This window comes from Somniosus microcephalus, chromosome 12 (genome assembly GCF_052327205.1).
Source record: "Somniosus microcephalus isolate GS21.2 chromosome 12, FLI_Smic_1.0, whole genome shotgun sequence".
In the NCBI taxonomy this organism is placed as follows: Eukaryota; Metazoa; Chordata; class Chondrichthyes; order Squaliformes; family Somniosidae; genus Somniosus; species Somniosus microcephalus.
In genome coordinates this window covers 191833600-191854401 of record NC_140998.1, presented here as the reverse complement: position 1 = coordinate 191854401, position 20802 = coordinate 191833600, and the positions used below count along the sequence as shown (strand labels likewise).

The window sequence follows — 20802 nt, the reverse complement described above, 5'->3', positions numbered from 1 at the left end:
CCCACTTCGAGGAGGAAGAACTTGTTCCCCGTCTGGAGTACCTTGTAGGGTCCGTCATATGGGGGCCGCAGAGGTCCTCGGTGGGCGTCATGGCGCACGAAAACAAATTTGGCCATGTGCAGGCTAGGTGGTACGCGGGTTGCTGGTTCGCCGTGCCGGCCGGTGGGTACCGGAGCGAACTGTTGTGCTCGGTTGGCGAAAGCGCGGCGTTGCTGGTCAGCCGACCAGGGGGTCGTGGCAGTGGGCAGGAACTCTCCGGGTACACGCAGTGGCTGGCCGTACACGAGTTCTGCCGCCGAGGCTTGCCGGTCTTCATTGACCGCGGAGCATAGGCCAAGTAGCACCCACGGGAGGTGGTCGATCCAAGCCTCGTCCTCGAGGCTGGCGCGGAGGGATGCCTTCATGGACCTGTGGAATCGCTCGCACAGTCCGTTGGCTTGGGGGTGGTAAGCCGTGGTGCGGTGAACGGCCACCCCGAGGTTTCGGGCGATGGCGGCCCACAGATCAGAGGTGAACTGCGGGCCTCTATCCGATGTCATGTCGGAGGGGACGCCGAACCGAGCGACCCAGGTACCGATGAACGCCCTCGCGATGTCGGCGGTGGTGGTGGACGTCAGTGGAATGGCCTCGGGCCAGCGGGTGGTACGGTCCACGATTGTCAGCAGGTGCATGTGACCTTGTGATGGCGGCAGGGGGCCGACGAGGTCGATGTGGGCGTGGTCGAACCTTCTTTCTGGCACGGTGAACTCCTCGAGTGGGGCTTTGACGTGCTGGTGGATTTTGGCACGCTGGCAAGCTATGCAGGATCTGGACCAGACGCGCACATCTTTGCGCAGGCCGCGCCAGACAAATCGGTTGGCCACCAGTCTAATGGACGCGCGGGTGCTGGGGTGTGAGAGGCCGTGGACAATGTCGAACGCCCGTTTTCGCCAGGACGCCGGGACTACGGGGCGGGGTTGCGCCAAGGAGGTGTTGCATTTGACTGTGACGGTGGATGGGCCGCAGGCGACGTCGGTCAGTCGCAGCCCTGGGAGGGTTGTGGGCGTGGAGAGCAGATCGGGGTCGGTGCGTTGCTCCGCTGCCAGTTGAGCATAGTCCACTGCCAGGTGGGCGCCATGGACGGCGGGGCGGGATAGGCAGTCGGCCACCACGTTGTCTTGACCAGAGATGTGCCGGATGTCCGTGGTGAATTCGGACACCGCGGCGAGCTGGCGTTGTTGCCTGGCTGACCATGGGTCCGCAGATTTCGCCATCGTGAATGTCAGGGGTTTGTGGTCGACAAACGCGGTGAAGGGACGGCCCTCCAGAAGAAATCTAAAATGGCGGACTGCCAGGTACAGTGCGAGGAGCTCGCGGTCAAAGGCGCTGTATTTGGCCTCCGGGGGGCGCAGTTGGCGGCTGAAAAAGGCCAGCGGTTGCCAGGCCCCGTCGACCCACTGTTCGTACACGGCGCCGACCGCGTGGTCGGAGGCGTCCGTGGTGAGGGCCACCATGGCGTTGGGCTGTGGGTGAGCGAGCATGGTGGCGTTGGCGAGCACCTTTTTGGTCGAGTCGAAAGCGGTCAACATGTCCACCGACCACTCGATCGCCATTCTGTCTTTCTTACCCCGGAGGGCTTCGTATAGGGGCCGCATGAGGGAGGCCGCTCCGGGAATGAAGCGGTTGTAAAAGTTGATCATCCCCAAGAACTCCTGGAGGCCTTTGATGGTGGTAGGCCGGGGGAACTGCTGGACGGCTTGCACCTTGGCGGGCAGGGGAATGGCTCCGTCCTGTGTGATGTGGTGGCTGAGGAATTCGATCCTGCTGAGGCCGAATTGGCACTTGGCTGGGCTGATGATGAGCCCGTGCTCACTGAGCCACTGGAACAGGGTGCGGAGGTGCTTGATGTGTTCCTGCTTGGAGGAACTAGCTACCAGGATGTCATCCAGGTAGACAAAGAGGAACTTCAGGTCCCGGAGGACCGAGTCCATGAGCCGCTGGAAGGCCTGGGCCGCGTTTTTGAGGCCGAAGGGCATTCGGAGGAACTCGACTATCCCAAAAGGTGTGATAATGGCCGTCTTGGGAATGTCCGTGGGGTGGACTGGCACCTGATAGTAACCGCACACCAGGTCGACTTTGGAGAAGACTGAGCGGCCGGCCAGTCTAGCCGAGAAGTCTTGAATGTGCAGTATGGGGTACCGATCTGGCGTGGTGGCGTCGTTTAGGCGCCGGTAGTCCCCGCAGGGGTGCCATCCCCCGTCGGGTTTGGTGACGATGTGGAGTGGGGAGGCCCAGGGGCTGTTGGAGTGGCGGATGATGCCGAGCTGTTCCATTGTGGCGAACTCGGCCCGCGCGATCTCCAGCTTGGCCGGGTCCAGCCTGCGGGCGTGGGCATACACCGGTGGGCCTGTGGTGGGGATGAAGTGTTCTACCCCGTGCTTAGCAACCTTCGCGGAGAAGGTCGGGTTGGTGAGGGCTGGGAACTCAGCCAGGAGTGCTGAGTAGTCGTCCGTTGAGCGGGCGCGGCACTGCCACGCCATTTCGGTGGGTTGGGGGGGGGCCATGGCGCCCGGGATAGGTGACATGGTGTTCATGTCCACGAGGCGGCGCCGAGGCATGTCGACCAACAGGCCGTGGGCGCACAGGAAATCTGCACCGAGGAGCGGGAGAGCACCTTGGCGGTGATAAACTCCCAGTGGTAGTGGCGGCCTGCGAGGTCGATGGTGCGGGTGCCGTACGTCCGGATGTCGGTGCCGTTGGTGGCAGCCAGCGCAGGGCCGCGGCCGCCTCGCTGGATCTCGAGGGCGGACGCGGGGATGATGCTGCGCTGCGCGCCCGTGTCGCATAGGAAACAGCATCCGGAGGCGCTGTCCGTAACGTACAGCAGCGCGCCTGCTTGCCCCACGGCCATCGTGTAGGCCGGTGTGGGGGCGGTTGGAAACGTGCAGGGATGGCTGCAGCGGCATGCCCGTGCGCCGAACCGGGTATGGAAGTAGCAGTAGCCCTGGGTCGGAGGGCTTGGGGGATGTGGGGGCCTGGGGGGCCTCGTGGCCGAGCTGTGTGGCCGCGCGATAGAGGGTGGAGCGTGCGCCGATGCTGCGGAGGCCAGGTCGGGGGTGACGGCGTGGTTGGAGCTGGCGGACAGGAGCTTATCGGCTTCGTCAGCCAGGGCCTCGAGGTCCGTGAGGCTGGACGCCATGATCGCCGGGCGGATGCTGGGAGGTAGTTGGTGGATAAAGAGCGTGCGGAAGAGGGAGCCGGGTGGCTTCTCGTCGGTCAGAGCAAGCATGTGTGAGAGCAAGTCTGATGGCGTGGAGTCACCGAGGCCCGAGAGGTCGAGGAGGTGGCAGTTGCGCAAGAATTGGGAGGCTGTGAATTTTTTAAGGAGCGCGGCCTTGAGATGTGCGTACTTGCCTTCCTCCGGAGGGTTTTGTAGTGTTGTCCAGACTTTCGTGATTGTGGAGCTGCCCAGGGAGGCGAGGAGGTAGTCATACATCGTTGCCTCGGCGGTGATGCCGCGGAGTCGGAATTGCGATTCGGCTTGAAGGAATCAGGCGGTGGCTAGGTTCTTCCAGAACTCCGGCAGCTTCACAGAAACTGCGTTTGTGTCTGTGGTGTATGTAACCTGTTCCACCTTAAGAGAACTTAAGCCTGTTCCACCTTAAGAGATGTACTGCTTTCTCTGGCTGCTGTATACGTAATACCAGTGGTGACCACCGGTATATAAGTGCTGTGTAGTGATATTGTATTTGGTATAGTCCTGACCTCCAACTAGTAAAGACCTGTTGAACTTTATTCTTGTAGTCTGTGTCAGTAATTAATCTTAATACAACTGGAACACACAGACTTAACAGTGGCGACGAGTCCGATTCTTACCCTGCGGCAGTTTATATCCACAGCAGCTTCGTCCACAGAACGGGCGTCAAAGAGAGGCATCCACCCTCATCACCCTGCTGGAAGACACGTCGCGCGGCAGGCATCGAGAACCCGGAGTGCAGAAGACATCCTGAACTCGAAGCCTCCATCAGCGGCAGTCAGCTATCTTCTTTCTACCTCGGTGGTAGGTAAGCCGGTCAGCGACGCGAGCAGAAAGTCGGCCGCGTTGGCTGTACAGACGGGGGGAGGAAGATGGAGGAATAAGGGCGGTGAGATCGATCGCGACCGGAGATAAGGGCCGGGCCGCATTCGGGCCGAAAGGCGCAGCGCGGGGACATTGATCGCGGCTGGTGATAAGGGCCGGGCCGCTTTCGGGCCAAAAAGGCGCAGCGTCTGGGGCGACTGAAGGCGCGAGAGCCGCGGTGAAGGCGAACGCAGCCGGTGTTAATAACCGGGCTGCAAGAAGGGCTGCGAGGCGCGACATCGGGGAAGCGCGAATGCCCGAGGGAGCCGCGGTGAAGCGGAGACAGCGTCGGGGGAGTTACTAACCGCTGGGAAAGGGGGGCAGCAGCGGCACGCCAAACGCCATTGCAGCCAGTGGGTGAAGACCGCCAAGCGTGGGAAAACCGCCATTTTGTAGGCGGAGGACGAAGACAAGAGCGGGAAGCCGCCATCTTGGGATAAAATAAATTGCAACGATGCCTAAACATGGGAACATTAATACCTTTGATAGCGACATCGAAGATTGGGCCATGTATGTAGAACGCATACAAAATTATTGTAAAGCAAATAAAATCCCAGATGCAAAGAAAGCACTAACTTTATTAAACTTAATGGGTGCGAAGACATACGGGCAATTGAAACACCTTTTATCACCAGATGAACCGGCGGATAAGACGTTCGAGGAGATTGTTACTGTCCTGAAAAATCATCTAAACCCCACGCCGCTGATGCTAGCGGAACGATTTAACTTTTACAGCAGAAGGCAGCTGAAGGATGAAAGCAATGCTGAATATTTAATGGAATTGCGTAAGCTAGCAAAGTACTGTCAGTTTGGAACGGGACTAACAGACGCACTAAGAGATAAATTTGTGTGTGGATTATTAAAAGAAGATACACAAAAGCGACTGCTCGAGGAGAATGAGCTGACGCTTGAGAAAGCGGTCACTATGGCAGCAGCACACGAAGCCGCAGCGAGAGGCACGGCAGTAATGCAGCTACGGTCACCGGAACTCAGTACAAATAAATTGGGTTTGAGTACTGTAAAATGTTATCGTTGTGGAAAGACAACACACGATCAGAACCAGTGTTGGTTTAAAAACCAAGAATGCAGAACGTGTGGCAGGCTTGGCCACATAGCTAAAGTATGCCGGTCAGGAAAGAAGACCAGCAACAAAAAGTCACCGCAAGGAAAATACATAAAGGTGCACAAGGTGACAAAGACCAGTTCGAATGAACAGAAGTCAGATTCAGACGCTAGCAGTGATGAACTGGGTAGCTTAAGAGTACACAACGTTGGTAAGGATGCAGATCTCCAGACAATTTGGGTCACTCTTCAGATAGCAGGAGTCCAAGTAAAGATGGAATTGGACACTGGATCGGCATTGACGGTCATGAATAAGAAAGATTACAAAAGGTTATTCCAACATATTCCCCTACGGGATACGGAGATTATATTGAAAACATACACGGGGCAAAGAGTGTACCCCATCGGAAAGATAGAGGTAAAAGTGGTCCACAAGGGCGAAGAAAGCCAAGTAATGGACTTATATGTGCTACCTGAAGGAGGTCCACCACTACTGGGACGGGAGTGGATTAGGAAAATGAATATGGACTGGCACTCCTTAAAAGCACTAACGGTAGATTCCGGGGAAACAGATGTCAAAGCTAAACGATTGTCCAAAATATTGGATGATGCTAAAGAGGTGTTCCAGCAAGGACTGGGAACACTGAAAGGAATTACGGCAAACATCAAGATTGATGAACATGCACAACCAAAATTTTTCAAAGCCAGACCGGTACCCTATGCAATACGACCTACTGTAGAAGCGGAACTGGAAGCGCTAGAACGTTCAGGTGTACTGTCTAAGGTAGATTGGAGTGAGTGGGCTACGCCCATTGTTCCCGTTATGAAACGTCCTTCGAGCAACAAGCCAGGAGAACCAGGGAAGGTTCGCATCTGTGGAGATTTCAAGATCACCGTTAATCCGGTGCTTCACACGGTGCAGTATCCGCTTCCGCGGATTGAGGATATTTTTGCTTCGTTGTCTGGCGGGAAACACTTCACCAAGATAGACCTGGCACAGGCGTACTTGCAGATGGAGGTTGAAGAAGAGTCACGCCAGTACCTCACGATCAACACGCATAGAGGTTTGTACCGGTATAATAGGCTGGTTTTTGGAGTGGCATCGGCTCCGGCAATTTGGCAGAGGGCCATGGAGCAGGTATTACAGGGAATTCCAGGCACACAATGTTACCTGGACGATATTCTGATTACAGGTGATGGTGATGAAGAACACCTCGCAAACTTGGAACTGGTGCTCAACAGACTGAAAGAGTATGGACTTAGAGTTAATCGGCAGATATGTGAGTTCTTTCAGAAGCGGATCTCGTACTGTGGTCATGTCATTGACCGGGAGGGGCTTCATAAGTCTCCTGACAAGATAGAGGCAGTTGTAAAGGCTCCCGCTCCGGATAATGTCTCTCAGTTGAGGTCGTTTCTGGGATTGATTAACTATTACCATAAGTTTCTACCGAATCTATCCACGGTACTGCACCCGCTGAACGCTCTTTTACAGAAGGGGGTACCATGGGAATGGAGCGAAAACTGTAAGAAGGCATTTCGCAAAAGCAAAGAATTGATCACCTCAGAGGGAGTGTTGGCTCACTTCAACCCGACACTGCCTATTCGGTTGGCTTGTGATGCTTCTCCATATGGTATTGGGGCAGTACTCTCACACAAGTTGCCAAATGGCACGGAAAGGCCAGTCGCGTTTGCATCCAGATCGTTGACCTCCGCTGAGCGCAACTATGCGCAGATCGATAGGGAGGCTCTCAGTCTTGTATGGGGAGTGAAGAAGTTTAATCATTACCTGCAGGGCCAAAAATTCACACTTCTGACAGACCATCAGCCGTTGGTATCCATTTTTAACCCTAAGAAGGGTGTTTCGGTGATGACAGCACAGCGACTCCAGAGATGGTCCCTTTTCCTAGGGGCACATCAATATCAAATAGAATTCAAAGGTACAAAGCAGCATGGCAATGCTGATGGGCTGTCGTGCCTGCCACTACCTGAAGCAGAAGAGATGATGAAAGTTGACCCTGTTGAGTTATTTCATTCGACCATCATCGAGTGTTTACCAGTCACCAATGCAAGTATTGAAAGAGAAACCAGGAACGACCCGACACTGTCCCGAGTTTACGAGGTGACAGTGAAGGGATGGCCAACACGTGGTGATCCTCTGTTACCGGCATTCTCGGCAAGGCGAGACCAGCTGTCCGTCTGCCATGGTACTTTGATGTACGGGACAAGAGTGATTATTCCTCCCAAGTTACGGGAAAGAGTTCTAAAGGAACTGCATGAAGGTCATCTGGGGGGAGTTAAGATGAAAAGTCTTGCTAGGGCTTATGTATGGTGGCCGGGCATTGACCAACAGATAGAGGAGTTGACAAAAAGCTGCGCTGGGTGCCAAAAAGTGCAAAATGCACCTCCGATCGCACTGATGATGACGTCCAATACATAGGAAACCAACAAGAAGAGTCACCTCAGCAACAAGAATCAGAGACCACTGAAAGGTGTTATCCAAACCGAATCAGAAGGCCTCCTGAGAGACTGAACCTTTGAACTGTTTATACCTGAAGTTATATATGTATATATGTTATTATGTTATGTTAAATGGGGATATGACTGTTAAGCTAAAAAGGGAGGATTGTGGTGTATGTAACCTGTTCCACCTTAAGAGAACTTAAGCCTGTTCCACCTTAAGAGATGTACTACTTTCTCTGGCTGCTGTATACGTAATACCGGTGGTGACCACCGGTATATAAGTACTGTGTAGTGATATTGTATTTAATATAGTCCTGACCTCCAACTAGTAAAGACCTGTTGAACTTTATTCTTGTAGTCTGTGTCAGTAATTAATCTTAATACAACTGGAACACACAGACTTAACAGTGTCAGCCATGGTTACGCTTAGGAGTCGTCCTGAGCATCGGGGTCACCAATGTAGGAGTCTACGTACTCCTAGCAAAAAATACTGAACTCGGAGAGGTTCAACAGAAAAGGTTTAATTGTTGAGGCTGCATGCTGAACACAAAATGGAGTCAGAGACTACACAAAGTACGACTGCCTTTCATCAGTGCACAGATTCGACTGCTCCTCCCCCGCTCTGGGCTTAACTATGTTGCAGGTCGAGTTTCTTAAAGGTGTGATCCTTCTTAAAGGCATGACGCCTGATTAAAAGTCCACGGACCGGAAAGCGGATTGTGTCCTTTCTGTGATCGGTACGCCACACGGCCACCATTTTTAAGCAAAACCGGCCTGAACGGAGAGCGCTAAAACTTCAAAATTCGCGGCCACGGAATTCAATAATTGCCTCAACAGGCGGGCGGGGAGGGGGGAGGAATTCTAGTGAGGGATTTTGTTTCTGAGTGTGAACATGCTGCCTCAGCTGGAGGCGAGGCAGGTGGCAGAGTTTTTATAAATAGTTGGGAGTCTGACTTTGCCTCAGTGGTGTGAGAGGGTCTTTGTCTGTGTGGGGAGAGGATTTTTCTCTCAACACTGACACTATCAGCTGTGGGGAAGGTGCTGTGAACTTTGATACACCTTTGGTCTCAGTGGGGTGAATTGCAATTGTTTCCTCTGTGGTGGTGTTTGGTGGGTTTCAGTCAGATTGAGGCATGTTTGCTTTCTCGCTTCCTGATGGTGGTGAGTCATGTTCGGGTAGTTCCGTGGCTGCTCCCAGCCCTACAATAAACACACCCAGTAATCCATTCTTCATTTGTGAACATTTCCATGTGTTGACAGGCTAAGTGAACACAAGAGGCCTCACAGCAAAGACTAATTCTGTCTTCACTCGCTGTCTACTTACCAGTAGGACTCTGAGTAGCAACTAGGAATGGGAACCTTGGATAATTTATAGAAAATAAATTCAAATAAGTCCTGAATTTTTAAAAAATAAAATAAGGAACTTGATAACGACAGTAGTCACTTACCACCCATGAATACCCACTGACAGCCTCTGCTTCTTCATTTGATACTACTCCTTCATAAGGTCCAAAGTGAACGCCTTTGGGAATAACCTGCCCTTCATTCCATACACCAAGTCCAGCTTTTCGAATTTTTGAAGTCGCTATGCTGAGACCCTCCGGAAGGATTGAACGTGTTCTGTCTGGCTGACTGAATTCCACCACCGTGTCCTTTAAGAACACTGGAGGACCATGCACAGGGCATTCTTCAATAAAAAATGTCTCGCAGTCTTCACAAACTAACACATAAAATACAAATTAAAGGTGGATCAGGATTTCAATTCATTATTCAGTGTTCATGAAGGTGAAGGGGGTTAGTACTGAGAAAGGATAGATTATCTATCGTAGATTTGATCTTCCTCATTGTTTGATTGCAATTCAGTCTGCACACACAAGTATGATATTTCTGTGATCTATCAGCTGGGGAAAACACTTGGGGCATCTTCCCTCTATGAAAATTACACCCAGTGCCAGTCAGATCTTCCCCCACTCTGTTGTATACAAGGGCTTGTTCTGGGCGACATGTTCGGTTCTTAACTCTAATAAGGCAGTACTGACCACAATTAACAACAGCAATGCAAAAACTGTCAACAGTATCTCCAAGCTGTGCCACACCAGATAAGATTAGGAGTGGGCAGGAAGAGAATTTTGCACAAGGAGGCTTAATTACTTCCTATAGGTTATAGCTTTCTCATTCTTTGAATGAATTTCAACCTGCATATCCAGTAACAAAAGTCCCTCTAAACCATCAGGCAAATCACGCTAGGGGAAAGTGCCACTTCTCAAATTTGCCCTTTCAGTTATGCCATCATCTTAGCCCCACACCTCTTTTCAAACCATGTTGACACCCAACTTAATTCTGGCTGCATCATCAATTCTTTGGAGATGGTCACTGCTTGCCATTCATAAGTTTGAATGTTAGCTGCCGCTTGTCAGCCCAAGCCTGGATGTTGTCCAGGTCCTGCTGTAGGCTGGTATAGGATGCTTCAATATCTTAGACAAGGAGCTGCTATTCCCTGTAATCAGGGCCATTAGTTTATGGTTATTGAAATTCATATATTTCATGAGCGAATTCCAGAATTATTATCAATATTTTGGGGATCATATTTGTGATTGTTATTCCTTCATGAAAAAGGAAAATCGGTGCCTGTTTGTGGGCAAACAGAGGCCTGCACTCCTGTCCCACCACTCTGACATGCTGCATTGCTCCACCAATCCCCTGGCCTACCAAGGCCCCTGTGTCATCACACCAAAACACCCAATAATTATTCCTGCCCTGAGGAAATGGATAGGTTGCTTTGCACATACACAGGTAATCATCGTCACAAAGTTCCCTTTCTTCAGTGTAAACTTTTCTCTCTCTGTTTCTCAAACTGTATCTTCTGCTTTCAGTCTCTTTGGTGGTTTCCTCATTTGCTGACCCCAAGATCTTTCCAGTACAGACAACTGTGGAATAAATCCAGATAATCAGGATCAAAAATTGAACCAATTAGTTTTAATATTCTTGCATGTAAAGCTTGTTTTTTGTTGAACAGGAGTTGCTGAAGATATGTGGCTCCGTGGGTAGCACTCTCACCTCTGAGTCACAAGGTTGTGGGTTCACGTATCAGGGACTTAAGCACAAAAATCAAGGCAGACACTCCAGTGCAGTGCTGAGGCAGTGCCGCACTGTCGGAGGTGCCGTCTTTCAGATGAGACGTTAATTCGAGGCCTCGTCTGCTCTCTCAGGTGGACATAAAAGATCCCATGGCACTATTTCAAAGAAGAGCAGGGGAGAAATCCCCGGTGTCCCTGCCCAATATTTATCCCTCAATCAACATAAAAAACCAGATTATCAGGTCATTATCACATTGCTGTTTGTGGGAGCTTGATGTACGCAAATTGGCTGCCGCGTTTCCTACATTACAACAGTGACTACACTTCAAAAAGTACTTCATTGGCTGTAAAGCACTTTCAGACGTCCAGTGGTCATGAAAGATGCTATATAAATGCAAGTCTTTCTTTCTTTACATAAATAAGCAAGATATTGCGTTAATCTGATTTGAATGACTACTGTTGTGGTGGCATTATCAACATAGTGCATCTCTTGCTCATTAAAATACCCTCAATTATTCAAAATAGAAATACTTTACTGAAATCCTTTATTCCAGGACAAATACCTTCACTGGATTCACTACGAGCTTCACTTTCACAAACCAAGGTGCTCGTTTCTATTCTGACCTTTTGAACTGAAACAGTCTCTTCCTTAGCTGAAGCAGTTTCCTCAGTGAAGCCTCGGAAAACTTTATCTTCAGCCACTTCGAAATGGGACACAATCTGTGGCGGGGTTTTTTGGTTCTGAAATGCAGAATGTGAGAGTGAAAATGTACCTCACAGCACCTGAAGTAGACAATAGCTGCCTCAGGACTCCCTGCATTACAAGTCAAAGCAGTTGTCTGTTGTTCCTCTCCATTAGTTATTGTAGGATATTTAATAAACAGAGCTTCCCAATTACCCAACTGGGGAAATGCAGTTGCTCCCCAGTGTAGTGCTAAGCCACACACATCAGATTCCCTTCTTTGATACTGCACTGTACTGATCTCAGCAAATATGGTAAACCTATTACATAAACCTCAGCACCCTTTTGCAAGGGAGGGAATAAAATTAGCCAGGATTCAAAATTGAATTTGTCTGGGCTTGTCGTACCACACATGGAGAAAAGTACTTTAGATTCAAACCACTTTGCACACAGAACATTCTTCTTGAAGTAAAAGCTAATTGCTCGTTCATGAAGCATCGTAGCTACAGAAGGTTAGTCAGAGACAAGAGCCCGCGAGAGGAAATCAATGGAGGATCTAGAAGCAGATACAATTTCATTTAAAATATCTGCCATGCTTGTCACCAAAATGAAGGCCGGATGTTTCTTCAGCCCTGTGTCACTGGACATTGTGTTTCTCATATCTAGTTCCCAACATGAGAATTGCAATTCTTGATTACAACAACAGGAAGAGAAACCTTGAGATGTTAGTACAGCAGCAGTGACCAAGGAGTTTTGTCTTCAGGAACCAGCTAGATCCATATTATGGAGCCTCATGGGCAACATATCAAATTCATACCATTAATTTGCAGATATTTCAAGCTGCTGATTTTCACAGATTTTGGGATGCTGGTGGAGGATTTATTCACCAACAGCGCTAAGAGACCTTTCCAACTCTCCGGGCCATGAATTTCAAGGACAAGTAACCAAGAATGAAATAGAAATAGAAATAGGACCAAGTTGCCAGGCACCATGGACTGTAAATTGGGCTCTCATGCAGCAGAATGAAGAAGAAAAATTGTTTGCTAGAAATCTGAGATAAAGACAGAAAATGCTGGAAGTGTGTAGCAGCTCAATTCGTGTCTGAAGGAGAAAGACTGGTTAATGTTTGGGTGGGAACTTGTATCGATATATCCTTCAGATGCTGACAGGCCTGCCGTGATTATCTAGCAGATTATTTTCATCTTGAACTATTAGTCTGTAAGAATTTCTGTTCACTTTGAATTACCTTTCTGGTATTCTCGTTCTTAGTCTTCTTGGTAGCTTCATTCTTAAGGAGAGGATTAAAGAACCTTAACTCTTAAAAAAAGAAAGACATCAGTGTGATTGAGATAATCTCAGCTCTCAGTTTATTTATGTTAACAGCATGAAGATTCTAAAAATATCTTGTTTATTCAGGCCCAAAAAAGAATCAACATATTATGCAGATAAGAAGTAAAGAAAACTTACACAAGTATAAGGGAAAATGTGATCAGACAATTTACTTATATTTCCAGCTCTCCAAAACTTCAAAGTAACTGCCTGCTGACAAAAAATATGTAGTAGTTGCTGGACAAACTGGTTATATTCATGGTGTTAAAAAAGCACATTTAATACTTTAACAAAGAAAACACATCCAATTTACTTGGTGGGTTTTTCACAAGAAGTTTAGGCGTCCACTCCTCATCCGAGTCACTAGAAACATACACACGGGGTTGGTGCCCACTGCTAGGTCTTGACATGAACGCTGGATCTGGTACATTCAATCCTGTGAAAATTAAAATATTCCAATCATCTACAGTTGATAATTGCCTGTATTTAATTTGACTTAACTTACTAACATAAGGCATCTGTTGAATCGAACCATTTTAGAATAATATCAGGTAAGAGCAGCACAGAGGCTTTCCTTTCATCAATGGCATCTGGATTTAAATCCAGCCCAGACTGATCAGAGGAAAAGGAGCTTTTATGTTATGTTGGGGAGCTGGGAGCACAGCACTCAGGCCCATGCCCTCTAAGAGCCTTGTTCTCCCAGATTTTTATGCCACTGATCCCTATTGGACCCATTGGAGAGTCCAAAGGAAGATGTACATTTGTGGCGGTCACTCTCAGCACCGAGGGAAAGGAAGGTCCTTGATGGCATCTGAGATGTAGAGCTTTCCTCCCTTATTCCAATATTTACTGTTTTTATCCTTCATTTAGTTTTAATGACAATCATTTAGTAGTTTTGTACAAAAAGTGGGGGAAAAGCCGCACAGGTACAACAGGAGGTGTTCTGATAGTCAGGTGAGATCAGGATCAGCTGCGCTGTCCCCATATCACAAGCCCACATACACTCAGACAGGATTTTTTCAAGGCAAGTAAATTAATATTCAGTGAATCACAGGATGGGGGTGCTGCATTTCCTGATATGTGTTCCTGATGTGTGCCAGCAGTTGTGAGATGGAAAATTCCAGCCAAAATGTCTAACCACATACGAGGAGAACATCCACTTGGGTGTAATATTGGAAGAATTGTATGGCAGTACGAATCAGAGTGTTCAGGAGAGGAAAAGAGAAATGTTGAAAGCAAGAAAATAATTTATCTTGTACAATCCTATTGCAAGCATGGTTTCATAGTTCTGCTGCACTTTCTTATAACGGATGTCGACCCATTCACTTAGCTCTGCCCAATCGTCTTTGGAAAGATAAACGGCAATGTCTTTCAGCTTCTCTAGAATCTGGAGACATAAAATGAATGTAATTTCTGATACATCTAGGCATTTTATCTGTAATCTTCACAAACTACAATTGTAAGATTAGCTATCCTGTCAGATCTGCCAATCTTTAAAATAATATCCTCCACACCACTTGAATGGGCCGGCACAGCCAGCCTTTATTGGAAACCATCAATATCGTGGCAGCATGATGTTGAAATGTCTTGAAGGAAAGTTGTCTCAAGACCTCCTACAATCAGTGTTGGTACTACCATGCTCCAGAGAATGTCTGGAAAGGCAAAACAAAATGGCTAAAAATGATACCACACACCATCCCCTTTTCTAAATTATTCTTCCTCACCTTCTTTATGCTCACATGCAACATTCCAGAGCCAATTGTACACAAAAACCTTACAGCAGGATTTTCGGGACTGCTGTTTTTGAGCCAGTTGTTCAAGGGCACCCATAGTGAAAGCCTCCGATTCCTCCCCCTCAGTGTGACATTATCCACAGTCACCCGAACGTCATAGTTGAGATCAGTCTGGTAACTTCAAGGAACACAGCAAAGGACCTTTCAGCAAGCTTCACCATGTTGTTAACTATGGTAGATCTACTCTTTTAACCTCATTTTTCCCATAATTCTCCATTCAATTAATATCCATACAACCTAAGTATCTATCCCCTTTTAAATACCTGAATAAATTCTGCATCAATGGCCTCCTGTTGTAGTGCACTTCACATTCCCACAATATTTCCTATTAATAATTTTCTCCTGGATTAACTTTTCAAAAGCTAAGTTTTAATTTTAAATAGATGAACCTTTATTACAGATTTGTCGATTGGAAAAATAACGCTTGGAAATCAGCTATCTTGTCAATTCCCTTTTTTATTTTTACTCAGGATGTGGTCAGTGCTAACAAGACCATCTTTAATCCCCATCCCCAGTTGCCTTGAGGAGCTGGTGGTGGACCTTCTTTTGAAACACCTCGATCAGATCACTCCTCGTGTTTCGGAAGATTTGCTCAGTCTCTGATCAGACCCAAGGTAGTAAATAGAACAGGAAAGACAAATCCACAGCAGTACTTTCAGTTAAATTGTAACTACAAGACTAGGATAAACCTGGTAAAAGAGAAGTTCAGAACGACGGTCACAGCAGGAATTATCAGTACCTGAAATGGTCGCCTGGGGAAGGTAGTAGAGGCAAAAAACAAAAATGAATTAATTTAAGCAGTTAGATATTGTGATAAAGAAATCTTAAGCTTCTACTGGAAGGGTAAGTTCGATGGGCCAAATGGTCTCACTGCTCAATACTAATGTTAGTGATCCAATCTAAACACTGGGTAACTCAGCCACTCCCTACTGACAGTATTAATGTGATTGGTATCTTTTGGGACTGAGCAGCTGAATCTTCCCCATCTCAAGTTGTAAACAATACATTTCTCCAGCATTTTCTTTCTGGTTTCCATTTGAAATCTGCCCTCATCTCACCTCCGATTTGCTCTTCTCAGACATGGCCTTGCCCTCTTCACTATCCTCCCTGTCACTCTGAGTTTTGCCCATCCCTTCCTGAGGTTGGCCACCTTATTTACTCAACTTTTCCCTCGGATTTTTGTGCCCTTCTCGACCCCTCAGTCTTTTCAATGGTTTTGCCCCCGGGTCGATTATTTCTTCCTTTTTTCTGTCACCTCACGGGGCTAAAATGAAGCTCAATGTGAGTGAAAGGCTTTCCTGTCAGCAGCAGTGTTTAGTTTATGTGGCACTAATATCTGAAGCGGTCTTTTCTTCTGACTTTCCCTCAGACTAACACGACCTGAGTCTCTTTCTGACTAAAAGTAACCCTCCCAGATCCTGGTTTTTCCTCAGGCTATTTTTGCTCATTTTCTTGAGAAATAATTTGTGATCCGATTTTTTTTTTAGCTGCAATTCCTCAGCATTTGCTCTAAAAGTGTGAAGTGAGTGAGAATGTGCTTTCCCCGCCCTGTGAAAGGCCCGGCCAGCCACACACCTCCTCCCCCTCCTGCAGCCTCCCGTTTTCTGTCCGTTGCCCGGCGACGCCGCCTCTATATATAGCCCCGCCTCCCCCCGGGGGCGGGGCCGACAGAAAGGCGACACGTGAGCGGCGCTGCGGCCAATCAGAGCGCTGCGGCTGAGGGTTGAGCAGGGCGCGAGCGCCGGCGTGAGGAGACAGCCCACCTCACGCGCCCAGGGAGGCCGAGCGCGCCTTTTGAACCAAGATGGCGGCGCGGGGACAAGTCCCACATTCCTTCACCAAGATGGCGGCGGGTTGCCGGGGTAGCCCGGGCCTGTTGCCGGTGGGAAATCCTTCAGCAAGGTGGCGGACAGTTGCCCCAGTCACCCGGGCGGCCAGGCCGGGCCTGGCGCTGCGACGCAAACACGAGGCCCCGCGGGGTCTGGGTCTTATTCCCACCCTTTTTCTTTGGGCCTCCCTGGGCGCGTGAGGCGGGCTGTCTCCTCATGCCAGCTCTCGCGCCCTGCTCAACCCTCAGCCGCAGCGCTCTGATTGGCCGCAGCGCCGCTCACGTGTCGCCCTTCTGTCGGCCCCGCCCCCGGGGGAGGCGGGGTTATAAATAGAGGCGGCGTCGCCGGGCAACAGGCAGAAAGCAGGAGGCTGCAGGAGGAGGTGTGCGGCTGGGCGGGCCTTTCACAGGGCGGGCAGGCGGGGAAAGCACATTCTCACTCACTTCACACTTTTAGAGCAAATGCTGAGGAATTGCAGCTAAAAAAAAAATCGGATCACAAATTATTTCTCAAGAAAATGAACAAAAATATCCTGAGGAAAAACCAGGAGCTGGGAGGGTTAGTTTTAGTCAGAAAGAGACTCAGGTCGTGTTAGTCTGAGGGAAAGTCAGAAGAAAAGACCGCTTCAGATATTAGTGCCACATAAACTAAACACTGCTGCTGACAGGAAAGTCTTTCACTCAGATTGGGCTTCATTTTAGCCCCGTGAAGTGACAGAAAAAAGGAAGAAATAATCGTCCCGGGGGCAAAACCATTGAAAAGACTGAGGGGTCGAGAAGGGCACAAAAATCCGAGGGAAAAGTTGAGTAAATAAGGTGGCCAACCTCAGGAAGGGATGGGCAAAACTCAGAGTGACAGGGAAGATACTGAAGAGGGTGAGTGTAGGGGGGTGGCGGTGTCGCCTGGCGTGTGCGTGCGCCCAGTCAGTTATGCCTCTGACTGTTCTGTGAGCGGTTCGAATCGTTCCCACGCCCCTGGGCTCTAGACACTGGACTTGGGTACAAGGCGGCGGTACAGAGAAGACTCGGGTAGACAGGTGGTTGGATGCAGACAAAACCAAGATTTTATTGAAGAGGAAAACTTGACACAATCTTATGGAAAAATTACTAGTGTACACTTCTACAGGCAAAAAAAATTACAAGAGAATCATAATAATACTTATACAGGGAATGGGGAACACACGGCACATCGAGGGAAAACAACTATCTTAACAATCCCCTTATCCTTATCCCACCCCCTGTACCTAACTAGGTTAAGCTATGAGGGGTCAGAATTCATGCTCACCAATCAAAAGGGTTTGTTAAACTCAAAACCGGTTGGGTTCGTGGTTCGCTCTTGGTGCTCTCTGGAGCCTGCCGTCGTCACGTGGTCTCCGGGCACTGCAAGGGCATTGTCCAGGTTCGATTACCCCAAAGTTAAAGTCTCTGCTTGGGTACTTTACCTTGCAGGGATGGTCCTTCGTCGACAGCCGACAGCTGGAGTTTGCATGAAGATAGTCGCAGGTTGGCTGAGGCTGAAGGCCCGATGATTTGAAGCCTCCCCTCAGTTGGTCTTCCTTGGTTGGTCTTCCCTCCTCCCCTCGTCGCGTCCCGCCTCGCCTGGCCTGAATTTGTCCGTGTCCGCTCGATGTAACGCCGGGGCCGATGGAATGGCAACAGGCACGGGCAAAGGCCAGGGGGTAAGCGCGGGACGGGGAAAGAGCGGCAGCCATTAGGGCAGGCAGAGGGAGAAGAGCACCAGCACACACAGAGAGCGAGCGCGAGATTGCTACCTGAGGGCCTTCAATTATACCTTCGTCGAAAACCCTTATCTGCGCGCCAAATCAGGTTAGTTCTTTGTTTTAATTTTGGCGGGCTAGTTTAAAATAATGGTAGCAATTCATGCTAGCCGGTTTTTAGGTGGCCGGTAATCGCATCTATCGGCCCGATAATTGACTTGTATTGTCCTGAAAGTTCCTTGATGGGCCTGTCCAGCCTCGATGGCTGTGTTAATCTGTTTCCGATAATATATGCAAACTGTTGATGGCCTTGACTATAGGCCTAACTGAATTTAAATTTTGTCTCCAATTCGGTCTAATGCATAATTCAGAGTCCTGTCTGGTTCCAAAACACAAATGCTTCTCTTCACAGAAAAGCCTGCAGCCTTAGTTTCGATTTCTCCCAAGCTGTCTGCGTTGCAGAATCCATAAAAAAATTCCACAGGCTTTCTGCCACGAGGCACGGAGGCCATCTAGGGTACCTTTTTTACTTAAAAAAGTCCATGCAGGGTCCCGTTTATTAATAACAGCCTTCGGGGAAATGCAGAAATTTTGCAAATCTTAAATTAGGCCATGTCTGAGAAGAGCAAATCGGAGGTGAGATGATGGGAGATTTCAAATGGAAACCAGAAAGAAAATGCTGGAGAAATGTATTGTTTGCAACTTGAGATGGGGAAGGTTCAGCTGCTCAGTCCCAAAAGATACCAATCACATTAATACTGTCAGTAGGGAGTGGCTGAGTTCCCCAGTGTTTAGATTGGATCACTAACATTAGTATTGAGCAGTGAAACCATTTGGCCCATCGAACTTATCCTTCCAGTAGAAACTTAAGATTTCTTTATCACAATATCTAACTGCTTAAATTAATTCATTTTTGTTTTTTGCCTCTACTACTCTGCCCAGGTGACCATTTCAGGTACTGATAATTCTTGCTGTGACCTGAGTTCTGGACTTCTCTTTTACCAGGTTTATCCGAGTCTTGTAGTTACAATTTAACTGAAAGTACTGCTGTGGATTTGCCTTTTCTATTCCATTTAGTACCTTGGGTCTGATCAGAGACTGAGCAAACCTCCCAAAACATGAGGAGTGATCTGATCGAGGTGTTTAAAAAGAAGGTCCACCATCGTCTTCTCAAAGCAGCTGGGGATGGGCATTAAAGATGGTCTTGTTAGCACGGACCACATCCTGAGTAAAAATAAAAAAGGGAAATGACAAGATAGCTGATTTCCAAGAGTCATTTTTCCAATCGGCAAATCTGTAATAAAAGGACATCTATTTAAAATTAAAACTAAGCTTTTGAAAAGTTAATCCAGGAGAAAATTATTAATAGGAAATATTGTGGGAATGTGGAGTGCACTACAACAGGAGGCCATTGATGCAGAATTTATTCAGGTATTTAAAAGGGGATAGATACTTGGGTTGTATGGATATTAATTGAATGGAGAATTATGGGGAAAATGAGGTTAAAAGAGTAGATCTACCATAGTTAACAACATGGTGAAGCTTGCTGAAAGGTCTTTTGCTGTGTACCTTGAAGTTACCAGATTGATCTCGACTATGCTGTTCGGGTGACTGTGGATAATGTCACACTGAGGGGGAGGAATTGGAGGCATTCACTATGGGTGTCCTTGAACAACTGGCTCAAAAACAGCAGTACCAAAAAACCTGCTGTAAGGTTTTTGTCTACAATTGGCTCTGGAATGTTGCATGTGAGCATAAAGAAGGTGAGCAAGAATAATTTAGAAAAGGGATGGTGTGTGGGATCATTTTTAGCCATTTTGTTTTGCCTTTCCAGACATTCTCTGGAGCATGGTAGCACCAACACTGATTGTAGAAGGTCTTGAGACAGCTTTCCTTCAAGACATTTCAACATCATGCTGCCACGGTATTGATGGCTTCCAATAAAGGCTGGCTGTGCCGGCCCATTCAAGTGATGTGGAGGATATTCTTTTAAAGATTGGCAGATCTGACAAGGTAGCTAATCTTACAATTGTAGTTTGTGAAGATTACAGATAAAATGCCTAGATGTATCAGAAATTACATTCATTTTATGTCTCCAGATTCTAGAGAAGCTGAAAGACATTGCCGTTTATCTTTCCAAAGACGATTGGGCAGAGCTAAGTGAATGGGTCGACATCCGTTATAAGAAAGTGCAACAGAACTATGAAACCATGCTTGCAATAGGTTTGTACAATATCAATTATTTTCTTGCTTTCAACATTTCTCTTTTCCTCTCCTGAACACTCTCATTCGTACTGCCATACAACTCTTCCAATATTACACCCAAGTGGATGTTCTCCTCATATGTGGTTAGATATTTTGGCTGGAATTTTCCATCTCACAACTGCTGGCACACATCAGGAACACATATCAGGAAATGCAGCACCCCCATCCTGTGATTCACTGAATATTAATTTACTTGCCTTGAAAAAATCCTGTCTGACTGTATGTAGGCTTGTGATATGGGGGACAGCGCAGCTGATCCTGATCTCACCTGACTATCAGAACACCGCCTGTTGTACCTGTGCGGCTTTTCCCCCACTTTTTGTACAAAACTACGAAATGATTGTCATTAAAACTAAATGAAGGATAAAAGCAGTAAATATTGGAATAAGGGAGGAAAGCTCTACATCTCAGATGCCATCAAGGACCTTCCTTTCCCTCGGTACTGAGAGTGACCGTCAGCTGCCACAAATGCAAATCTTCCTTTGGACT

General features: G+C 48.0%; 1 protein-coding gene across 1 annotated transcript in view; it reads right to left on the bottom strand.

Moving 5' to 3' along the window:
• LOC147109802 (histone-lysine N-methyltransferase PRDM9-like) overlaps positions 1–15632 on the bottom strand; it is a 33424-nt gene extending 17792 nt beyond the window's left edge. The window contains exons 1-5 of the mRNA XM_086002382.1: positions 15561–15632; positions 13980–14096; positions 12627–12668; positions 11262–11439; positions 10411–10548 (exon numbers count right to left, since the gene is read on the bottom strand). Of these exons, the coding sequence (XP_085858508.1) occupies positions 10411–10548; positions 11262–11439; positions 12627–12668; positions 13980–14096; positions 15561–15632 (547 nt within the window). The remainder of the gene's footprint in view (positions 1–10410; positions 10549–11261; positions 11440–12626; positions 12669–13979; positions 14097–15560) is intronic.
• Positions 15633–20802: the final 5170 nt, after the last annotated feature.